At 42.1% G+C, this 18,684-nt stretch overlaps 1 protein-coding gene across 9 annotated transcripts in view; it reads left to right on the top strand.

Moving 5' to 3' along the window:
- Window positions 1-18,684, top strand: part of LOC144696662 (protein kinase C and casein kinase substrate in neurons protein 2-like) — a 123,493-nt gene that overhangs the window by 50,428 nt on the left and 54,381 nt on the right. For all 9 annotated transcript variants that reach the window (XM_078568228.1, XM_078568227.1, XM_078568226.1 and 6 more), the window contains one exon: window positions 7,630-7,731. In XM_078568228.1, the coding sequence (XP_078424354.1) occupies window positions 7,678-7,731 (54 nt within the window). In that variant the 5' untranslated portion in view covers window positions 7,630-7,677. Of the gene's footprint in view, window positions 1-7,629; window positions 7,732-18,684 lie in introns of those variants that run through there.

The raw sequence follows: 18,684 nt of genomic DNA, 5'->3' as shown, positions 1-18,684 counted from the left end.
TATCCAGTACTGGGTGAGCAGAAATTTTCTCCAGTGAAATATTGGGAAGACTGAAACCATTGTTCACGGTCCCCGCTGCAAGCTCCATTCCCTATTGTTACCATCTCGGTAGAGGCCGGTATCTTTTAAAAAGAAATTTGAATTTTCAGTTATTAACTGAAAAGACCATGTAACAGGATTCCACAGTTTAAACAAAAACTTTAATTTTGATGTGACAAATGTCAGAACAAGCACTACTAACATAACACTATATCTCATAAGCACTTATACTTTAAACCAACACCCTGAACAGAACACTCCCCGTTCTGCTTTTAGTTTCAACCGAGAATCCCTTTTTATGTTAGGTTCATGAGCGGCTGTTTAATTCTCCTGGAACCAAATCAAGATTTGTCACAGTTCCCAGGAATTCACCCTGAATACCCTTGGGTGCAATATTATATTCTGAGGTAAGAGGTTTCTTGGGGATTCTCCCTCTAATATCCAGCTAGGCGAATCTTCCAGCCCTACTTCAACATCTCAGAAATTTGGATTTCTCCAGTTTGAGCATGGGCCTTACTCACATCCTTGCACACTGGTTCCAAATTAGCAGCACCCCTGGCTCCTGGGGGAATCTCTGTTCCTTGTACTGGCTGTTGGCTGACACACTCTCTCTCTTTCTCTCTCTCTCTCTCTCTGTCTTTCTCTCTCTCTCTCTCTCTCTCTCTTTCAAGCTTTTGAGTTATCAACAGTCACAGATTGCAACTCTTTTGAGTACAATCACAGTTCTTGGTTTCCGGGAGTGGGACATGAACCCACAACCTTCTGATTCAAAGGCGAGGGTGCTATGGACTGAGCCACAAGCTGCTCAGGACACAGACTGCCCTCTCACTTAGGCTGACTGCCTCACAGACTGAAAACAGCAGAGATAATTAAATCAAAGGGAACTTCCCCTCTCAACCCATCTCCTTGACAATGTGACACATAGGATTTGTTTTCACATAGAAATGCAAATCACTTATTTTTAACTCTAAACTTTTCATTTGATTTGAAAAGTATGTGGATACTTCAAACCTTCCCTTATTTACCAGTTGCCTTCAAACCCTTCTCTGATCTGGGGAAATTACATGAATAATTTAAACCCTCTCTCAAGTGCTTACAAGACAGACCGTCTGCTCGAGATAGTTAATAAGGCTCCCATTGTTTATCTTCTAATACTTCACATCATGGCTTCACCAACATAACGTGGGCCACCCTTTGATCTGCAATTACCTCAGGTCTTTCTACCAGCCCCTCAGACCAGGTGTTCTTTCATTTATTTACAAGTTACAACTTCCAAATAAAAAATAATCTTAATGTACACATTTGTAACACTAGCTGCTGATTCTACTCCTCTCCTTGGCAACATTCTGGGACTTAACCAGCCTGTTTACAACTTTGGTGCCGTATTTGATTCTGAAATGTGCTTCCGGGCATAAATTCCACCTCCACAGTATCACCCAACTTAATCTGCTGTAACCCCATGCTTTTGTTACCTCTTGACCATTTCAGTGCACTTTTGGCTGATCTTCCACATTCTACCCTTGTAAACATGAGGTCACCCAAAACTCTTCTGTCTGTGGCTTAACATTCACCATGCCCCATTCACCTATCACCCATGTGCTTTCTGACCTTCTTTGGTTCCTGGTCAAACAGTGTCTTGATTTTAAAATTCTCAACTTTGATTGCAAATCCCTCCAAGGCCTTGCCGCTGCCTTTCTCAATGCAGCCAGCTTCTCTTCAAATATTGACAGGAATTGTTCTGGTCCCGGCACCCTGGTGATAAAATTATCGAGTTTCACTTCTGCAAGATTTTTTGCACAAATGGCAGGAAATTGGATTTTATTACACATTGTCACCAAACTATGATACATAAAAAGGGTATAGTTCAGTGTAAATGAGATTGATATTACTTTCATGTATAACACTATAATGTTGTAGATGAAGAAAATGGCTCACACAAACGGTAAATGTATTCTATAAGTTTTTGATTAGGTAAATCCATTTTTTTCCAAGTTTGTTTACTCCTTTGAAAGCACCAAACAAATAATCATTTTGCATTAACACCATATCAAACAGTATATTCATTCTGTCAGGGATTATAAACTTGGATCATTCCTGGTATTGAAGTTTTGTTTATCTATTTATTAACATGTCTTGCAAAGTCAGGAATTAAGTGCTGCAATATAAGTCTGGTGTTATCACATGGTAGTACTGCTTTTGATTGTTGGCAGGCAAGGTAGGGGAATAGTTTTGGCAATCTATGGCAGAAAATTTCTGACCAAGACAGAGATTGAACAACCATTTTGCCATAAAAACATTAGCAGTATGGTTCAGGAATTGGTTAGTGAAGATGAATGTGGCCTATGAATAAGTATTTAGTTCAAGTATTTATGGTATGTAGAAGTATTGTTTACTTATTTTTATACTTGGTACATTTATACTTGGTATCTGGTATACAGATTCTTAAAAACCTGAACCTGACATGCTACAACATTATCTAAATTAGAGGGAGATCATGTTGGGGGAGGCGATGGCGTAGTGGTATTGTCACTGAATTAGTAATCCAGAGACCCAGGGTAATGCTCTGCCAATGACAGATGGTGGAATTTGAATTCAATAAAAATCTGGGATTAAAAGTCTAATAATGATTAGATGATAGATTAGATTAGATGATAGATCATCATCTAATGATGACCATGAAACCATTGATTGTTGTAAAACCCCATCTGGTTCACTATTGTCCTTTTAGGGAAGGAAATCTTCCCTGGTCCTCCAGACCCACAGCAATGTGGTTGACTCTTAAATGTCCTTTGAACTAGGGCAACTAGGGATGGGTAATAAATGCTGGCCTGGCCAGTGACACCAACCTCCAACAACAAATTAAAAAAAAAGTTCCCCTGCAGAGTCATATATTTTCCTATATGAAGTGCACACGTATTTCTAAGGTATGTAACAGGCTTTAATGCTGTAAATACCAGTCACACTATCACATATAGGCGTAACAGGTACTGCAGATAAATGTTGGCATTTCCAAAATAGGTTTTTCCATTGATTTTCATTGTAGTTTGAGATAAAATGCTATCATCATTTTTAAGATATAAAGGATTAGTTTAAAAGTATAATTTGGAATATGTAGATTGGGCATTGTTATTCTACAAAATATATAGGGTGGAATTCTCCCATGCCCCCGTCAGCAGGTTCAGTGGCGGGTGGGTGGGTGGGGGGAGAATTCGGCAGAAGGTGCAAAAATTGGTATCACGCCGGTATGAAATGATGGCGGGATCTTCCGATACTGCCCGCCATGGTGGTTCATGATTCCTGCCAGAGGCTAGAGTGAAACCGATTTGCATCCTGCTAATGGCTGCAGGTGAAAGCCCGACTGGAACCCACACACACATACACACACCTGATCCTCCACGATGCAAGCAGGAAAACATGCCGGTCCAGAACACATCTGAACCAACATGGAGTGCAAAAGTCGAGACTTAATCTTAAGAAGGCCTTGGGTAGCTCGTGGAGATCCGAGGAGAAGTTGGAGATTTCCAGCTACTGTACCCTGGAGCACAGGGTGGGTGGAGCTTGATCCACGTGGATCATCTCCGCAAAACAGCTTCCTGAAGGTGGGAGTTCTCCATTCACTAACCTCGGTTAAGCATCGGACCTTCTTCTAGGGACTCTGCCATGGGATCGGACCTTCTTCCAGGGATTGTGCCATGGAATGGATTGTCCAGCTGCAGGTGGAAGGCAGCAGGCGATACTGTTGGGTGCTGAGGGTCTGTTGGGTGTTTGGGGGGTGGGGGGGTGCGGTTAAAGAAGGTTAGGAGAGGAATGAAGAGGTGGTGGGGGAGGGGGTGGTACAAGCCTAGAGTGGGGTGTGGGTGGGTGGGGGTCCTGAAAAGGGTATTACATGGGTGTATCAAGGTGGTGGGATGGAATGGAGGGTGGAGGGTGGGAAGTGCTGTGGTGGGTGCAGTGGAGGTGATTATGTGCAGGTGTGAAGGGGCATGGGTGGGGGGGTGCTCAGAAGAGAAGGGGCATGGGAGGGTGTCCAGGTGTGAATGGGCTCACAGGGAGGGATCTGGGAGGGGTCAGTGGAACCAATTGTAGACTCCTGGGGAGCAAACTGAGTGTAGGCGTGGTATGAGGAAATGTTGAGGATTATAGGGGGCAGAGGGAGCCAGTCAGGTGGGAGGTTGAGGGTGCAATGGTGTGTGAATGGGCGCCGAGGGTCATTGGTGGGAGCGCAGAGACACACGCACTCGGTAGGTGAGCAGGAGGAGGGTGGGCAGGTCAGTGGTTGCAGTAGGTGGGATTCTTTGCGAGGAACTATATGTGAATGTTGACTTGAACATTGTCAAAGGAGAAAGGAGAGGGTTGAAGGGTAACAGTGAGGAGGTCGAAAGTTATGCTGGTCTGTGGAGGGGCGGTGTCAGTGGTATGGGGGAAAGGGTGTAGGTGACTGGGGGAGAGGAGACAGTGCCACAGCTCTTGAAGAATATGACTACAACCATTGCTGGTCTAGTCAAAACTAAGCAGAGCCTTGCGATGTAGATCCCAAGATGCTGCGTGGGAATAGGGTCAGTGGGTGGTCGGAGATGCAGGTCATCTCAACTAGACAGCTGAAAGGGAACCCCAGCATGCATAGTTTTGACAATGCTAGAGACCTGGGATACATGAGACTTTAATAGATGATGGCTCGGTGTACATGGGAGAGTGCTTGCACATGACTTGCAAGGGCCCTGGCACATAGGCTTGACTTTCTGCAGATTCATTCGGGGGTGGGGTGGGTTTGCATTCGGTAAGCCTTAAGGACCACGCTGAAACAAGACTGTAGGCATTATTGAAGTGATAGTGATTATAGTTACATAAGTTCCCTAATTGTGATAATCAATTGTTTGCCCGTGCAATCGATTGTGATCGGAATTTCTTGATTTTCCTTGGCCCGCTATTGCTGAAAGCTGCTCCCCCGACATCCACAGCAGGGGCGGAGGCAGCCTGCTGATTAGCTGGCCCTGTTGCCTTGGATGACTTTGGCAGCCGTCCCCTGGAGAACCAAGGCCGGTAGGACCCCGGCTTCCTTTGACTGTCCTCCTGTGAGCCAGCTGCTCCCCCTGCGGTGCAGAAAATAAGGTTGAAGTGGTCAAAGGCAGACGGTATTCAGAAGGGCCGGATAACCTCGTGAGATTCGTGAGTGGATGTCCCAGGGGCGTCCAGCTGCCACTCCTCCTCCCTTTGGGTGTCCAACAGCCCTGGCCTGACTTCTAGAGAGGAAAGGGCACCTGGAGAGAGGTCAAGCTGCCCTGTCACCCTCTCACGTGCCAACTGCAGAAGCTCCCCCATGGCTACTGTGGTGGAGCTCAGGCCTGTGCACATTTCCGGCAGGATCTGCTGGACTAGGATCTCCATGGAGTCTGCCAGCCTCCCAGTGGAGATCTCGATGCACGCACAGGTCGACAGCACTTCGTCAGCCAGCAGGAAGACATACTGCTGCTGAGGGCCTCCAACTCCTCTGCCTGATGTTCCCCCTTCTGTTGCTGACTCTCCGCCATTAGTTGGAAAGCTGATTCCAGAGGCCCTTTATCGGATTTGGACCTCACAGATACCTCTTCCCCAGCTGATCCTGCCTCCTCCTGTTGTGGGCGTGTCTGTGCGGTGACCACCAAGAGTGCGAGACCCTTCCTACACTAGAGCTCATACCCATGAGGTGTGTGTCTCTGGGCTGGTGGAGGGTGCAGGTGTCTGCTGTGATACCTCTACAGGTGCACATCTCTCGTCTTCTCTCCTGCTTCCTACCTGGGCTTGGGCTTCTGCTGAGGACTGACAGGGATTCTCCTGGCTCAGACCTTGGCCTCTTCCTGGTGGCACCTGTAAGTGAGAGAGAGCGAGCGACAGCCTGAGCTGCCTCCAGCATGGAGGCACCCTTGGCCTCAGGCTTCTATACCATGGATCCTTACTGGGTGGAAGCCCAAATCCAGTCTCCCCATCTCCAATTGCCCGGTCTCACTCCACACCTGCTAGCTGGGCCGCCCTGTCCTTGAATCCCGTGAGAAACTGCAGATGTGGGTGCCCCCCTCCCATCTTCTGCTGTTCTCAACAGTTGTGCCTCAAATTAGCCTGCTCAAAGACAACAGAAAAGATGGATTTGAAAAGAATTGTATGTTGCAAACATTTGTACATGGCATTTTCATGTTCATTTTTCATATTTCCACTCTTAGAGATAACCCACTTGATTGCGTAGCAAGACCTTAATGCTCTGCAAGTTGTCCAGAAGGGCTGTAGGTCAGCTGCCTCCAGTGCAAGGATAAGGCTCAGAGAGACATGACACTTGCATAGGTTGTTGGTGCCCTCTGCGCCTGAATCCATTCTCCCCCCACCCCTTTGCATACAGGATTGACCTCTCTATGTGAAAGGGGGAAGGGGGCACAGTGGTCACTCCACCGCAAAGTGGATGCACTGCAGTGAGGCTATGAGGCAAGACCTTATGCTGTTACCACTGAGGCCCTTGTCCCCTGACATATCAGTTTCATTGTGGTTAGTGTGAACAGCTGAAGCTTCATTAGCCTGGCGGACCAGATGAGGTCATTCATCCTTTTCTGGCATTGGATGGCTGACCTGCGCTGGACAGCCTGGGCACTTACATTATTGGTGACCTGCACCAATGCACGGTTGGTTTCCCGGCTCGGCCGCCTCCTCCCTTCAGCTGGGTAAAGAACACTCTTCCTGACGTCCACCTGGTCGAGGAGGATGAGCAGGGATGTACCACTGAACTTAGGTGTGGGACCTCTCTCTCCGCTTCCTGCCATCTCTTTTGGTCTTGGCAGTAAGTTGGATGTTTGGGCACCTCTTAAATATGGTGCCCAGATATGATGGCAAGGTGCGCGTCATCTAGCCCGTCCCGACGCGCTAGATGTCGGGAAACCCCTGACTAGACGTTGGGAAACCCCCGACTACATAATTAATGACGCCAGGGATACAAGATTCCACGGTATTTCCTGTCGGCCTCCGCAGCTGGAAACACTCCCCGTCCCAGCACCCGCCCCTGCCATGGGACTTGGTCCCAGATGGGAAATTGCACCCATATACTGGAAGGTTTATCAGAAGAAGAGTGGTATCAAGTATGGTGCCATCCACTGAAAGTTCCTGTTAAGGGGCTAGGGTAAGGGAGTGAAAAAAATAGATGTACAGGGCAACTTAGAATAGGTTTCACTGTGTGCTGACTGAAATACAGCTTTTTAAGCCTGCAATAAGACTTAAAATCCTAAACATTGGGTATATACTTGTAAGTTCTGTGATCATGTTTAGTAGTAAAGAAAGGGAAGAGGGATCAAAAATATTTCTTGCGGTACTCAGCAGTTTTCCTGTCAACCAGCATAGACAGTATAGATCTTTGCTGTCCCTCCAGCAGAAGAAATGTGCTGAGCTGGGAAGCAGTGCACTTGTGCATACAGAAGAGAGACCAGGTACAGCTTTCCAATGTACTTTCTGATCAAGTAGTTAAAGCTTTGCTTTGGAGATGATGAAATCCCTGTTAGATATGCTTGAAAAGTAATTAGTTACTGTGTTATTCTATGTTATGTTTCCACTAATACTTATTTTTCACTATCTTTTTAGCTTTGGAAGACCTCCAGCTGCCAGCTCTGGAACACTTTAAGCACCATCATGTCATATGATGATTCAATTGTGATTGAAGCACCCAGTGATAGCTTTTGGGAGGTATGGTTGAACTGCTGTCTTCCTATTATTTCATCCTGCAATTTTTTCTGTGTTGTTCAGTCTGGTTCAATTTTCAAAATTTTCATCAAACATACACACTTTTTTTCACAATTTGTAGTACTAGGTTAAATGTATTTAGGAAAATAATGGATAGGACAAGCAAAAAGCACTACTAGTTGCCAGCTTTGACCTGGATAAGGATTTCATGCCAAGATATTTGAATCAAAACGATTTACGCTTTTTGGAGAAAATTGCCACCCTTAAACTGTGAAGGAATGGTACATGTGTGTAAAACAAACGGCAGTTTATTGGTATGGAGGATGTTAGTATGGAGGAAGACATTAGCAAAATTTTTGCGCTTCATATATTTATGTAGTGGCTGAACCAAAATGTACTCCTTTTTCAATAATATTATTTTCTCAAATCACCTCCATGGTTCATTAGGTTGCTTTTTGTTGCCAAAATATTGTAAAGCAGTATATAGCATAAGTTTACTCGTGTTTGGAGAACAGAAAGCACAGTCAATCACTGTTTAAAAAGACAAAAAAGGTCACAAGGCCATCGCGTTCAATCTTGGTACTGTTACATTGCAGCTTAGCTTCAAGCATAAAATTTGGCGCTCTTGGGTAGTGGGAGCAGGATGGGGTGTGCAGTATTTGTAAGTTACAGTTGAGAGAGGAGCTTCCAAACAGCATTGTGGCCGTTTTATGGCCATTTTCTTTTCAGTAGGCATCAAACGTTCAATATTGTAATTTTAAACCCTGATATTTTTCTCATCAGTTTTGAGTAGGTTTGGAGGCATGTGTGCCCTGATTGACCATTTAATTCAAGATGTGCTCAGTTTAAACTGTGGGCTGATTCTTCTGAGGAGTGGCAATGTAATAATTGTAATAAAATTAGCAAGAGTAGTCTAGAAGATGAGTTTATAGAATGTTTTGTTACAGTTTTTTGGAGCAATATGTTGTGGAATAACTAGAGGTAAAGTTATCTTAGATCTAGTATTGTGTAATGAAGCAGGGTTAATTAGTATTGTCATAGTAAAAGATCCACTGAGAAATATTAATCATAATACCATTTTATTCCATGTTAAGGTTGAAAGTGACATATTCCAATAATAAACAAGAATCTTAAACTTAAAGCCAATTACATGGGTATGAGGGGAGAACTTAATAAAATTAATTGTGTAAATAGACTAAAAGGCACTTGGAGTTGATGTTGTAATGGTAATATCACTGAACTAGTATTCAGAGGCTCAGGCTGATACCCTGGGGGCATGGGTTCAAATCCCACTACAGCAGCTCAGGGAACTTAAATTCAATTCATAATAAGTATGGAATAAAAGGCTAAGTCTCTGTAATGGTTCCATGAAACTATCATCGATTGTTCACTAATGTCCTTATCTGGTCTGGCCTACATGTGACTCCAGACCCACAAAAACGTGGTTGATTCTTAACTGCCTTCTTAAAAGGCTCTGCAAGCCACTCATTTTAAGGGCAGTTAGAAGTGGGCAACAAATGCTGGCCTTGACAGTGATGCCCACATCCCATGAAAGATTAAATAAAGGAAAAATGAACAGTGGGGAACATTTAAAGAAACATTTCAAAATTCAACAAAAATACATTCCATTGAAAAACTCAGCAAAAGAAACCTATCCGTAGCTCATTCGGGAAGTTAAGGATAGTATTAGATTAAAAGAAGGGGCTTGCAATGTTGCAAAACACCTTAGCAAGTTTTAGAAACCAGCACAGGGCCACCAGAAAGTTGATTAAAAGAGGAAAAATTAAAATGAGAGTAAACTAATCAGAAATATTAAAACAAATTGTAAGTGCTTTTCTTGGAATATAAAAAGGAAGAGAGTAGCTAAAGTAAATGTTGGTTCCTTAGAAGCAGAGATGGGGGAAATTATCATGGGGAATAAGGAAATGGCAGAGGCATTGAACAAATATTTTCTGTCTGTCTTCCCAGTAGAAGACACAAGTTTCATGCCAGAAATAGACAGTAACCTAGGTGCTAAAAAGACTGAGGAAATTAATAACAGGAAAGAAAAAGTATTGATGAAATTTGAGGAATTAAAATCCAACAAACATCTGGGACCTAATGGCCTACACCCTAGAGTTCTAAAAGAAATAGTTGCAGAGATAGTGGATTAGCTATGATTTTCCAAAATTACCTAGTTTTGGGAATGGTCCCATCAGATTGGAAGGTGGCAAATGTTACAATACTTTTCAAGAAAGGAGTGAGAGAGAAACAGGGAACTACAGCCCAGTTAGCTTGACATCACTTGTTAGCAAAATGCTGGAATCTATTATTAAGGAATTCTTAACAATGCACTTAGTATGATTAGAACAAATCAACATGGTTTTACGAAGGGGAAACCCTGTTTGACGAATTTATTAGAATTTTTGAGGATGTAACTAGTAAAGAAGAACCAGCAGATGTAGTATACCTGGATTTCCAAAAGGCATTCAATAAGGTGCTTCAAAAAAGGTTAATAAGCAAGATAAGGGCTCATGGAGTTGGGGTAATAGCATGGATAGAAGATTGGTTAACAGATAGAAGGCAGAGAGTGGGCATAAATGGAGCTTTTTCAAGTTTACAGTTGGTGAATAGTGGAGTGTTACATGGATCAGTGCTGGAGCCTCAGCTATTTCCAATCTATACTAATGGCTTAGAGGAAGAGACAGAGAGTAATATACCTAAGTTTGCTGCTGACACCAAGCTAGGTGGATGGATGAGCTATTCAGCGGGATTTTCTGCACCCACCCGCCACCGTGATCTTCCGTCCCGCTGCAAGTCAATGGACTTCTGGCTGGGGCGCCGCTTCGCCCGTGCCAGGTCCTGCCCGTGACGGGGCCGGAAAATCCCGGCAGTTAAGTGAGCAATAAGGTGGCAGGTGGAGTATAGAGTAGGGAAATATGAAGCTATTCATTCTGGTAGTAAGAATATATTTTTAAAAGGCGTGAAACTTGTCAAGTGATGATGTTAAAAGAGACTTGGGTGTGCTCATACAAGGAGTGCAGAAAGTTAGCATGGAGGTGCAGCAAGCAATTAGGAAGGCAAATGGCATGTTGGCCTTTATTGCAGGGGGATTGGAATACAAGAGTAAAGGAGTCTTGCTACAATTGTACAGGGTTTTAGTGAGACCACATCTGGAATACTGGGTGCGGTTTTGGTCTCCACATTAAAGAAAGGATACACTTGCATTGGAGGCAATACAGCGAAGATTCAGTAAATTGGTCCCTGGGATGAGGGAGTTGTCCCATGATGAGAAGCTGAGTAAATTGGGTTTATATTCTCTGGAGTTTAGAAGCTGGAGAGATGATCTAATTGAAACATACAAAATTCTGAAGGGGCTTGATCGGGTAGATGCTGAGAGATTGTTTCCACTGGCTGGGGAGTCTAAAACATGGATAGAGTCTTAGGATAAGGGGCTGATCATTTAGGAATGAACTGAGGAATAATTATTTCACTGAGAGGATGGTGAAGCTTTGGAATTCTCTACCCCAGAGGGTTGCTGATGCTTCATCATTGAATACATTTGAGGTTGGGATAGTCAGATTTTTGGCCCCGGGGAACCAAGTGATATGGAGAGAAGTCAGGAAAATGAAGTCGAAGGTCAACATCAGCCGTGATCATATTGAATGGCGGAGCAGGCTCAACAGGCCATATGGTCCACTTCTGCTCCCTATTTGTTGTATTCTTGTGTTAATGAAAATGTTGGATTTGCACCATAAATGTGACTAAATATTGTCACTATCATTTAGGGCTGACAAATCATATCTTAAGAATCCTGTTAATGATGTGATTTATGATCCTGGTGCTCCTGCCCCTCTCAGCCTGCAAGAAAACCATAATAAATTTTTTTTAAAATGTAACTTTTTGGGTCTTTTCTGGTCCTGGGGGATCCAACTATCACTACCTTTCTCTGAAAGTCTGGCATTCAGCAAAATCTGCAGAGCTATGTGTTAAAATTGTTTTGGAGTCTTTTATGCATCATAGGAGCCTGAGTGTTGTTGAGGCCTTGACCAACCTGTGCAAATGTCAAGTCCCTCATGAAACCAGAAGTTAAATTGGTAATGGGAATGTGGCATGCACGAAGATGCAAAGACTCATGCTCCCAGTTTGACCACCCACACCCTGTTCTGAACAGACTGCAGTAACATCCAATCAATGCACACCACTACAGTGACACCTGCCAGCACACTGCCTTCTGATAAGATACTGAAATTGCTTTCTACAAATTCACCATTATAAATTTTGGGACTTCATCACTCTTCACCAGTCAAGCTCGCCATATCCCAGCCTCCAACATGCACTCACTGTATTCCACTCCCCAACTCAATTTTGAAGTAACTAGAATGCCTGATGGATTGACGGGAAACAAGTAATTAATACTTGAAATAAATTTGAAAAACAACAACCATATATACTCACATAAAAGTCGAGTTTCTAAGACTAAATTTTTAGCCAAAAGGTAGGGGATCAACTTTTACATGATTAATAGTTTCAACGGGTTGAAATCCACCCTCTCCCATCATTGCGCTATCACAGAGTTGCCAGGTCAGAGATGCTTACTGACAACCCCGCCTACAAATGTTACATAAAAAGAGCCAAAGAGTATTTTTATTATTGAATTTTCATAAGAACATAAGAAATAGTAGGCCATTTGGCCCCTCAAGCCTGCCCTACTATTCAGTAAGATCATGGCTCATCTGCCCCAGGCCTCAGTTCCTCTTTCATGCCAGCTCCTCATAGCCCTCAACTCCCTGATATTTCAAAAATCTATCTACCTCCTCTTTAAATACTTTGTGATCTAGCCCCCACAACTCTGAGGTAGAGAATTCCAAACATTCACTACCCTCTGAGAGAAGAAATTCCTTCACATCTCAGTTTTAAATGAGTGCCCCTTATTCTGTAACTATGTCCCCTAGTTCAAGATTCCCCCAGTAGTGGAAACATCATCTCAACATTACCTTGTCAGGCCTCCTCAGAATCTTGTACGTTTCAATAAGATCGCCCTTCATTCTTCTAAACTCTAATGAATAAAGGTCTAACCTGTTTAGCCGTTCTTGATAAGTCAACCCCTTCATCCTAGGAATCAGCCAAGTGAATCTCTTTTGAACTGCCTCCAATGCCAGTATATCCTTTCTTAAATGCGGGGACCAAAACTGTACATAGTACTCCAGGTGCGGCCTCACCAACACCCTATACAGTTGACTTCCCAATTTTCGAACTCCAACCCCCTACCAATACAGGCCAAAATTCCATTTGCTTTCTTAATTACTTGCTGTACCTACATGCTAACGTTTTGTGTTTCGTGTACAAGAACACTCAGATCCCTTTGTGCTGCAATTTTTTGGAGATTCTCTCCATTTAAATAATAGTCTGCCTTTTGCTTTTTCCTACCAAGGTGTATAACCTCACACTTTCCTACATTAAACTCCATCTGCCAAGTTTTTGCCCACTCACTCAACCTATCTATATCCCCTTGCAGATTCCTTATGTCCGCATCGCAACATGCCCTCCCACCTGTTTTTGTATCATTAGTAAATTTGGATACATTACACTCTGTCCCCTCCTCCAAGTCTTTAATATAGATAATAAATAATTGAGGTCCTAGGACTGATCCTTGTTGCACTCCACTAGTTACGTCTTTCCAACCTGAAAAAGACCCATTAATCCCGACACTCTGTCTTCTGTGTGTTAACCAATCCTCAATCCATGCTAATACATTACCCTTAGTACCGTGAGCTGTTATCTTGTGCAGTAACCTTTTATGTGGCACCTTATCGAATGCGTTCTGAAAATCCAAATACACTACATCTACCGGTTCCTTTTATCAACTCTGTTTGTTCTGCTTGTTATATCCTCAAAGAACTCAAGCAAATTTGTCAAATGTGATTTCCCTTTTACAAAACCATGTTGACTCTGTTTGATTGCGTTAAGCTTTTCTAAATGTCCTGCTATTTCTTCCTTAATAATGGACTCTAGCATTTTCATTTATGAATAAATAATAACCTCCATGGAGTCAGACATTAATTTGTGTACAGTAAATTCATCACATTTATCAAATTCATGAAAAACAAAAGCCATATATACAAATTTATACAATTTAATTAAGCTTCTTTCATGGCACAGCAAAGAATACTACTTAGCAGCAGAGCATGCACTGAGTGTTTATTAAAGTTCATAAAAATCACCCCCCTCCTCGTCTTCAGAGCCAAATAACGCAGCCCAATCTGTTTCTTGAATGGCATCAACATATGGATCATCAACATCATCTTCATCAGCAATCATGTCGTCATTAGCCATATCGTTCCAAATAATCATCTTCTGTGCTGTCAGATGAATTGGATATCCTATATTTCTTGCAAGATTTGATGACAATCTCCATTCTGATTTCATCTCAAGCTTTTACAACCCTTTCTCACAGGGTTGCTAAGGTCAGAGCTGGTATTTCTGCCTCCCTTGGTGAATGTCTTCTCTCCTCTGATCATCTAGTCATTCCACTTTTTTCTCATGGTATTCTTGAAAGGCTTGTTTAGAGAGACACCCAATGGTTGATCAAAGCTAGTTAGGCCACCAGGAATCACTGTTTTGTAATCTAACTTCAGCAACAACATATCGACAAGATGTGAACTGAATGTGTCCCAAGGTGAGAAGACTTTTTTTCACATAACCTCCTGGTTGGAAACTCCAAACTTTCCTCAGCTATATTTTCAAGTTACCTTCATCCATCCACCCTTTATTGTGAATGTGCATGACTACTCCTTTTGGATATTGCTGTTTTGGGAGGGTTTTTCTCTTGAACACCACCACTGGCTTTAGCTTTGTCCCGTTCTTATACATGACAGCAGAATCTACTCTTTTCATGGCCAGTTGACTTCACTAACACTGTTTTCTCTCTAACTTATCTCACCATTTGATTGGCTGGCATATCAATATTCGTGAGAGTCTCATCCATGTTCCCAATACAGGCCAATCTGTATCCATTCTTTTGTCGATGTTTGATTATAAATTGCTGAATTGTGATAAATCTGCCATCAGGTTCTACTGGGAGACGCTGTGAAATAGTGACCTTCTGTTACAATACAAAATTGTTCCTCTTCATAAACCTGGTACACCATCCAGGGCTGGCTTTGAAATCTGCAACACTTAATGTTCTTGCTTGTTTTAGGGCAAAGATTTGGAAAGAAACAGAATCAATTCTGACGATTTTCATTGATGTACTTTGTAACTTTGTTTTCCAACTGCAGCTACATGCTAGGCTTTCCTCTGTTTGCGCATTTATTCTTGGGCATCTGTCTAAGCTGTGGAGATAACTTCCTCTAATCTCTAACGTTCATCTTTGATATCTTGAATTCTGTAGCTACTGCATAATTATTTGTCTGCTGTGCAGTCTCGACAACTTTAAGTTTGAACTGGGTTGGGTGTCTGCTGTTCCATGTTGATACCATGTTGCCATATTAGAGGGTGGGATTTGTGGTAACACTGCGCACCAGTGAGATGGTACTCTTGACATCATGTGTTGACGTGCACAGACACGAGAAGCTGAACAGCTGCCTTTAATGTGCTGTTCAATGATTCTATCAATGAGTAGGTATGCATCAGGGTGAGTTTGACTTCAGCGGTGAGCAGGTGGCCAGTGCAATGAGTTTGGATCTTTTCAGACAGAAATCAGGGGTCGACTTTTACACGATATGAACCATTACTTAAGTATATATGGTACATTTTTTTGTGGAAATTTAATTAACATTATTAATAAAATTTATTACTAAATATGTTTGCATAACCTTACTTGGGTTCCATTCAGTATGTGCTATGATGTGGCAGATGATATGTGCCAGGCGGATCAAATCCATTTGGGAAACTTGATCATGCAGTCTCAATAGTTTTGCAATTTGTATTTTATTTTGTGTTGCATGCCCTGAATTCAGAAGTAATAAGCCCGCCAAGACTTTAGAGATTTTTAGAAAACTAAATTAAACATTTATTGATAAAGGAAAAGATTTCAAGCACATACGTAGGTCAGCAAATTACTACTATAATGACTCCTAAAACCCCTATTTAATCTGGCTTTCAGATACAACCCAGTTAAGGCAACAGTTTAAAAAAAAATTTAAACAGATGCCAGCAAGTTACCACAATATCTTAGACAGTAGAATTCAAAGTGGCTTTTCCCAGCTTCGGTTTCTGTAGACAGCCGGCTTAATGCCTTATCTTGTAAAAAAAATTTAGTCAACTCTTCCACAACGCTCTTTACTGTAATATTTTTCAAAGGTATTGCTTCAGGAAACCTTGTAAACACATCCATTATTATCAGTAAGCACTGATTTCCACTTTTAGTCTTAGGGAGGGGTCCTACACAATCAATCATGACCCTAGTAAAAGGTTCTTCAAATGCTGGAATTGGAATTGAAGTTGCTGACTTAATCACTGCTTGTGGTTTCCCTATCATCCGACATGTGTGACATGTTCTGCAGAATTTGACTACATCTCTATGCAATCCAGGCCAATAAAAATGTTTTTGTATTTTTGCCTGTGTCTTTCTAATTCCTAAGTATTCCCCCATTGAAATTTCATGAGCTGTTCTCAGGATCTCATTTCTACATCCAAATGGCATAGCAACCTGATGTACTTCCCCCAGTTTTCATCTGTTGAAACCTGATATGGACACCACTTTCTCATTAACACATTACCCTTAAGTTAATACATTTTGCCTCCGTTTCTGAGTAAGCTGTCTGATATAACTGTTTTATTTTTAGATCCCTTTTCTGTAACTCTACCAACTGCCTTGAGTTAAATACCCCCGCTGCATTCCCCTCCATTCTCTCTTCCTGAACAATCTTATCAAAGACAATGTCAGCTAATTGAACTTCAACACCTTTCCATGCCTTTTAAGTTCTTTTTCTCCCTGTTTTGGCCTGTGAGCTTGTGATCTTGTTACCACACAATCTGGAAACAATCCCGCATGCTCTTTCTGCAACACGTCTGTTGCAAACACCTCTACAGGCTGCTCAACTACATTAGGCATCACCCACATCTAAGACCCAGCTATATCATTACCTTAAATGAATTGAACCCCTGCATTGGGCAATTTTTCTGCTATTCCAACAATCACCTCACCTGTTTCCCACTTACTCTTTAAATTTACCTTCTGCAATGGAATAGGTTTAGCATCTCCATGAACCCCATTTACACTCCATGAACCTCATCTGTTCCTCTAATACTCCCTCTGAACAATAAATATCACTGTCCCACAACATTAAGGATTGACTAGCCCCTGTCTCTTAAAATTTTAATATCTTTACCTACTCCACCCTGTACACATGGAAAGGCTTCCCCATCACATACAAAAGCTTTAAGCATTTCTGCATCCCGCTTCTCAGAACCCCCTTGGATAAATTGTGAACACATTCCCACTTCTTTACTTATCATTGATTCTTCCCGTTTTACCTGTACACAAACCACTGTTTTTTCCTGTGCCCGAACCTTAGAACCCACAGTATTTTTACTTCCAGAACTTTTCTGTATCCTAATAATTCCAACAGATTTTCCCTGTAATTTCCAACACACTGACTTTGTGTGTCCAACTTTATTACAATGAAAACACCTCAATTTTTGAGCGTCACTTCCTAGCACCTCAGCACCTTCCTTTTTAGTCTGAGAAAAAAACTTGCTGGGAATTTCCACCTACTCCTCTTCCCTGACTACCCACCTTCCTTTCAACTTCCCACTTTCTATCCTTCTCTGATTTAAGAAGGTGATGAGAAAAAGGTTTAGATCTATGAACTAACTCATAATCATCAGCTATTTCTGCTGCTTGTCTTGCATTTTAACTCTGTTCCTCCACAAGAATTCTCACTACTGAAGGAATTGCATCTTTAAGTTCTTCCAAAAGAATTACTTCTCTAAGAGCTGCATATGTTGCCTCTATCTTTATTGCTAGTATCCACCGTTCAAAATTACTTTGTTTTACTCTCTCAAACTCAATATAAGCCCCGGGCTATTTTCTTATATTCCTAAATTTCTGCCTGTATGCCTCAGGAACCAACTCATATGCACTCAAAATAGCCTTTTTTATCACATCCTTAAAACTGACATTTCTTCTGACAGTGAAATTTAAACCTCATGTGCTCGACCCATTAACCTAGACTGTAACAACAGTGTCCAATTTTCTTGTGGCCATTTCATCTGTTTAGTTATCTTCTCAAATGAAATAAAGAACGCCTCCACATCTCTTCAAACTTCGGAAGAGCTTGCACAAATTTAAACATCTCCACACTGGGTTTTAGGTTAACAACTTTTTCACATCAGAACTTTCCTCAGCATCTGATGTCTCTTTTTAAAATCCAGCCTTTTAAGTTGGTACTCTCTGTCTCTTTCCTTCTCTCTCTCCTCCATTGCTAACTTTTCTATCTGGAGATAGTTTTCACATTTCCATTTCTTTTTGAAAATATCTTTTTCTTTTGCCTTCAATTCAAGTATTTTCAGTTCCTTTGCTTGTTTAAATTCAAGCTTCCTCATTTCTAACTGAAGTTTCACTACCTCCAGCTGTGACTCACTAGTGTCGTGTATCACTTTCAACTTCAAATGCTGTGTTATTACTTCAACTATGTCTGCTTTCTTTGCCCCTACAGGTAACCTCAACTGCAACGTATCAGACAATTCTGTTAACTTACCCTTAGATACTTTTTGTAACCCAATCAGTGTTATATCTTCTTCTTGCAAAAACGTTTTAGCTATGGATACAACCATTTTTGCAGTCTCACAACTTGAAAAATAATCCCTCACATCATCTCCTGAATTCAAAGTGCTTCTCGTACTCGTAACCTTAAGATTTACTAACTCCAAACCAGTCAAGAATTTCAAATATCCCACAAAGACCCACCAATTTGTTGTGATGTGGCAGATGAAGTGTGCCAGGCGGATCAAATCCACTAGGGAAACGTG

This window comes from Cetorhinus maximus, chromosome 22 (genome assembly GCF_964194155.1).
Source record: "Cetorhinus maximus chromosome 22, sCetMax3.hap1.1, whole genome shotgun sequence".
Lineage (NCBI taxonomy): Eukaryota > Metazoa > Chordata > Chondrichthyes > Lamniformes > Cetorhinidae > Cetorhinus > Cetorhinus maximus.
This window is presented reverse-complemented; position numbering and strand designations above follow the sequence as displayed.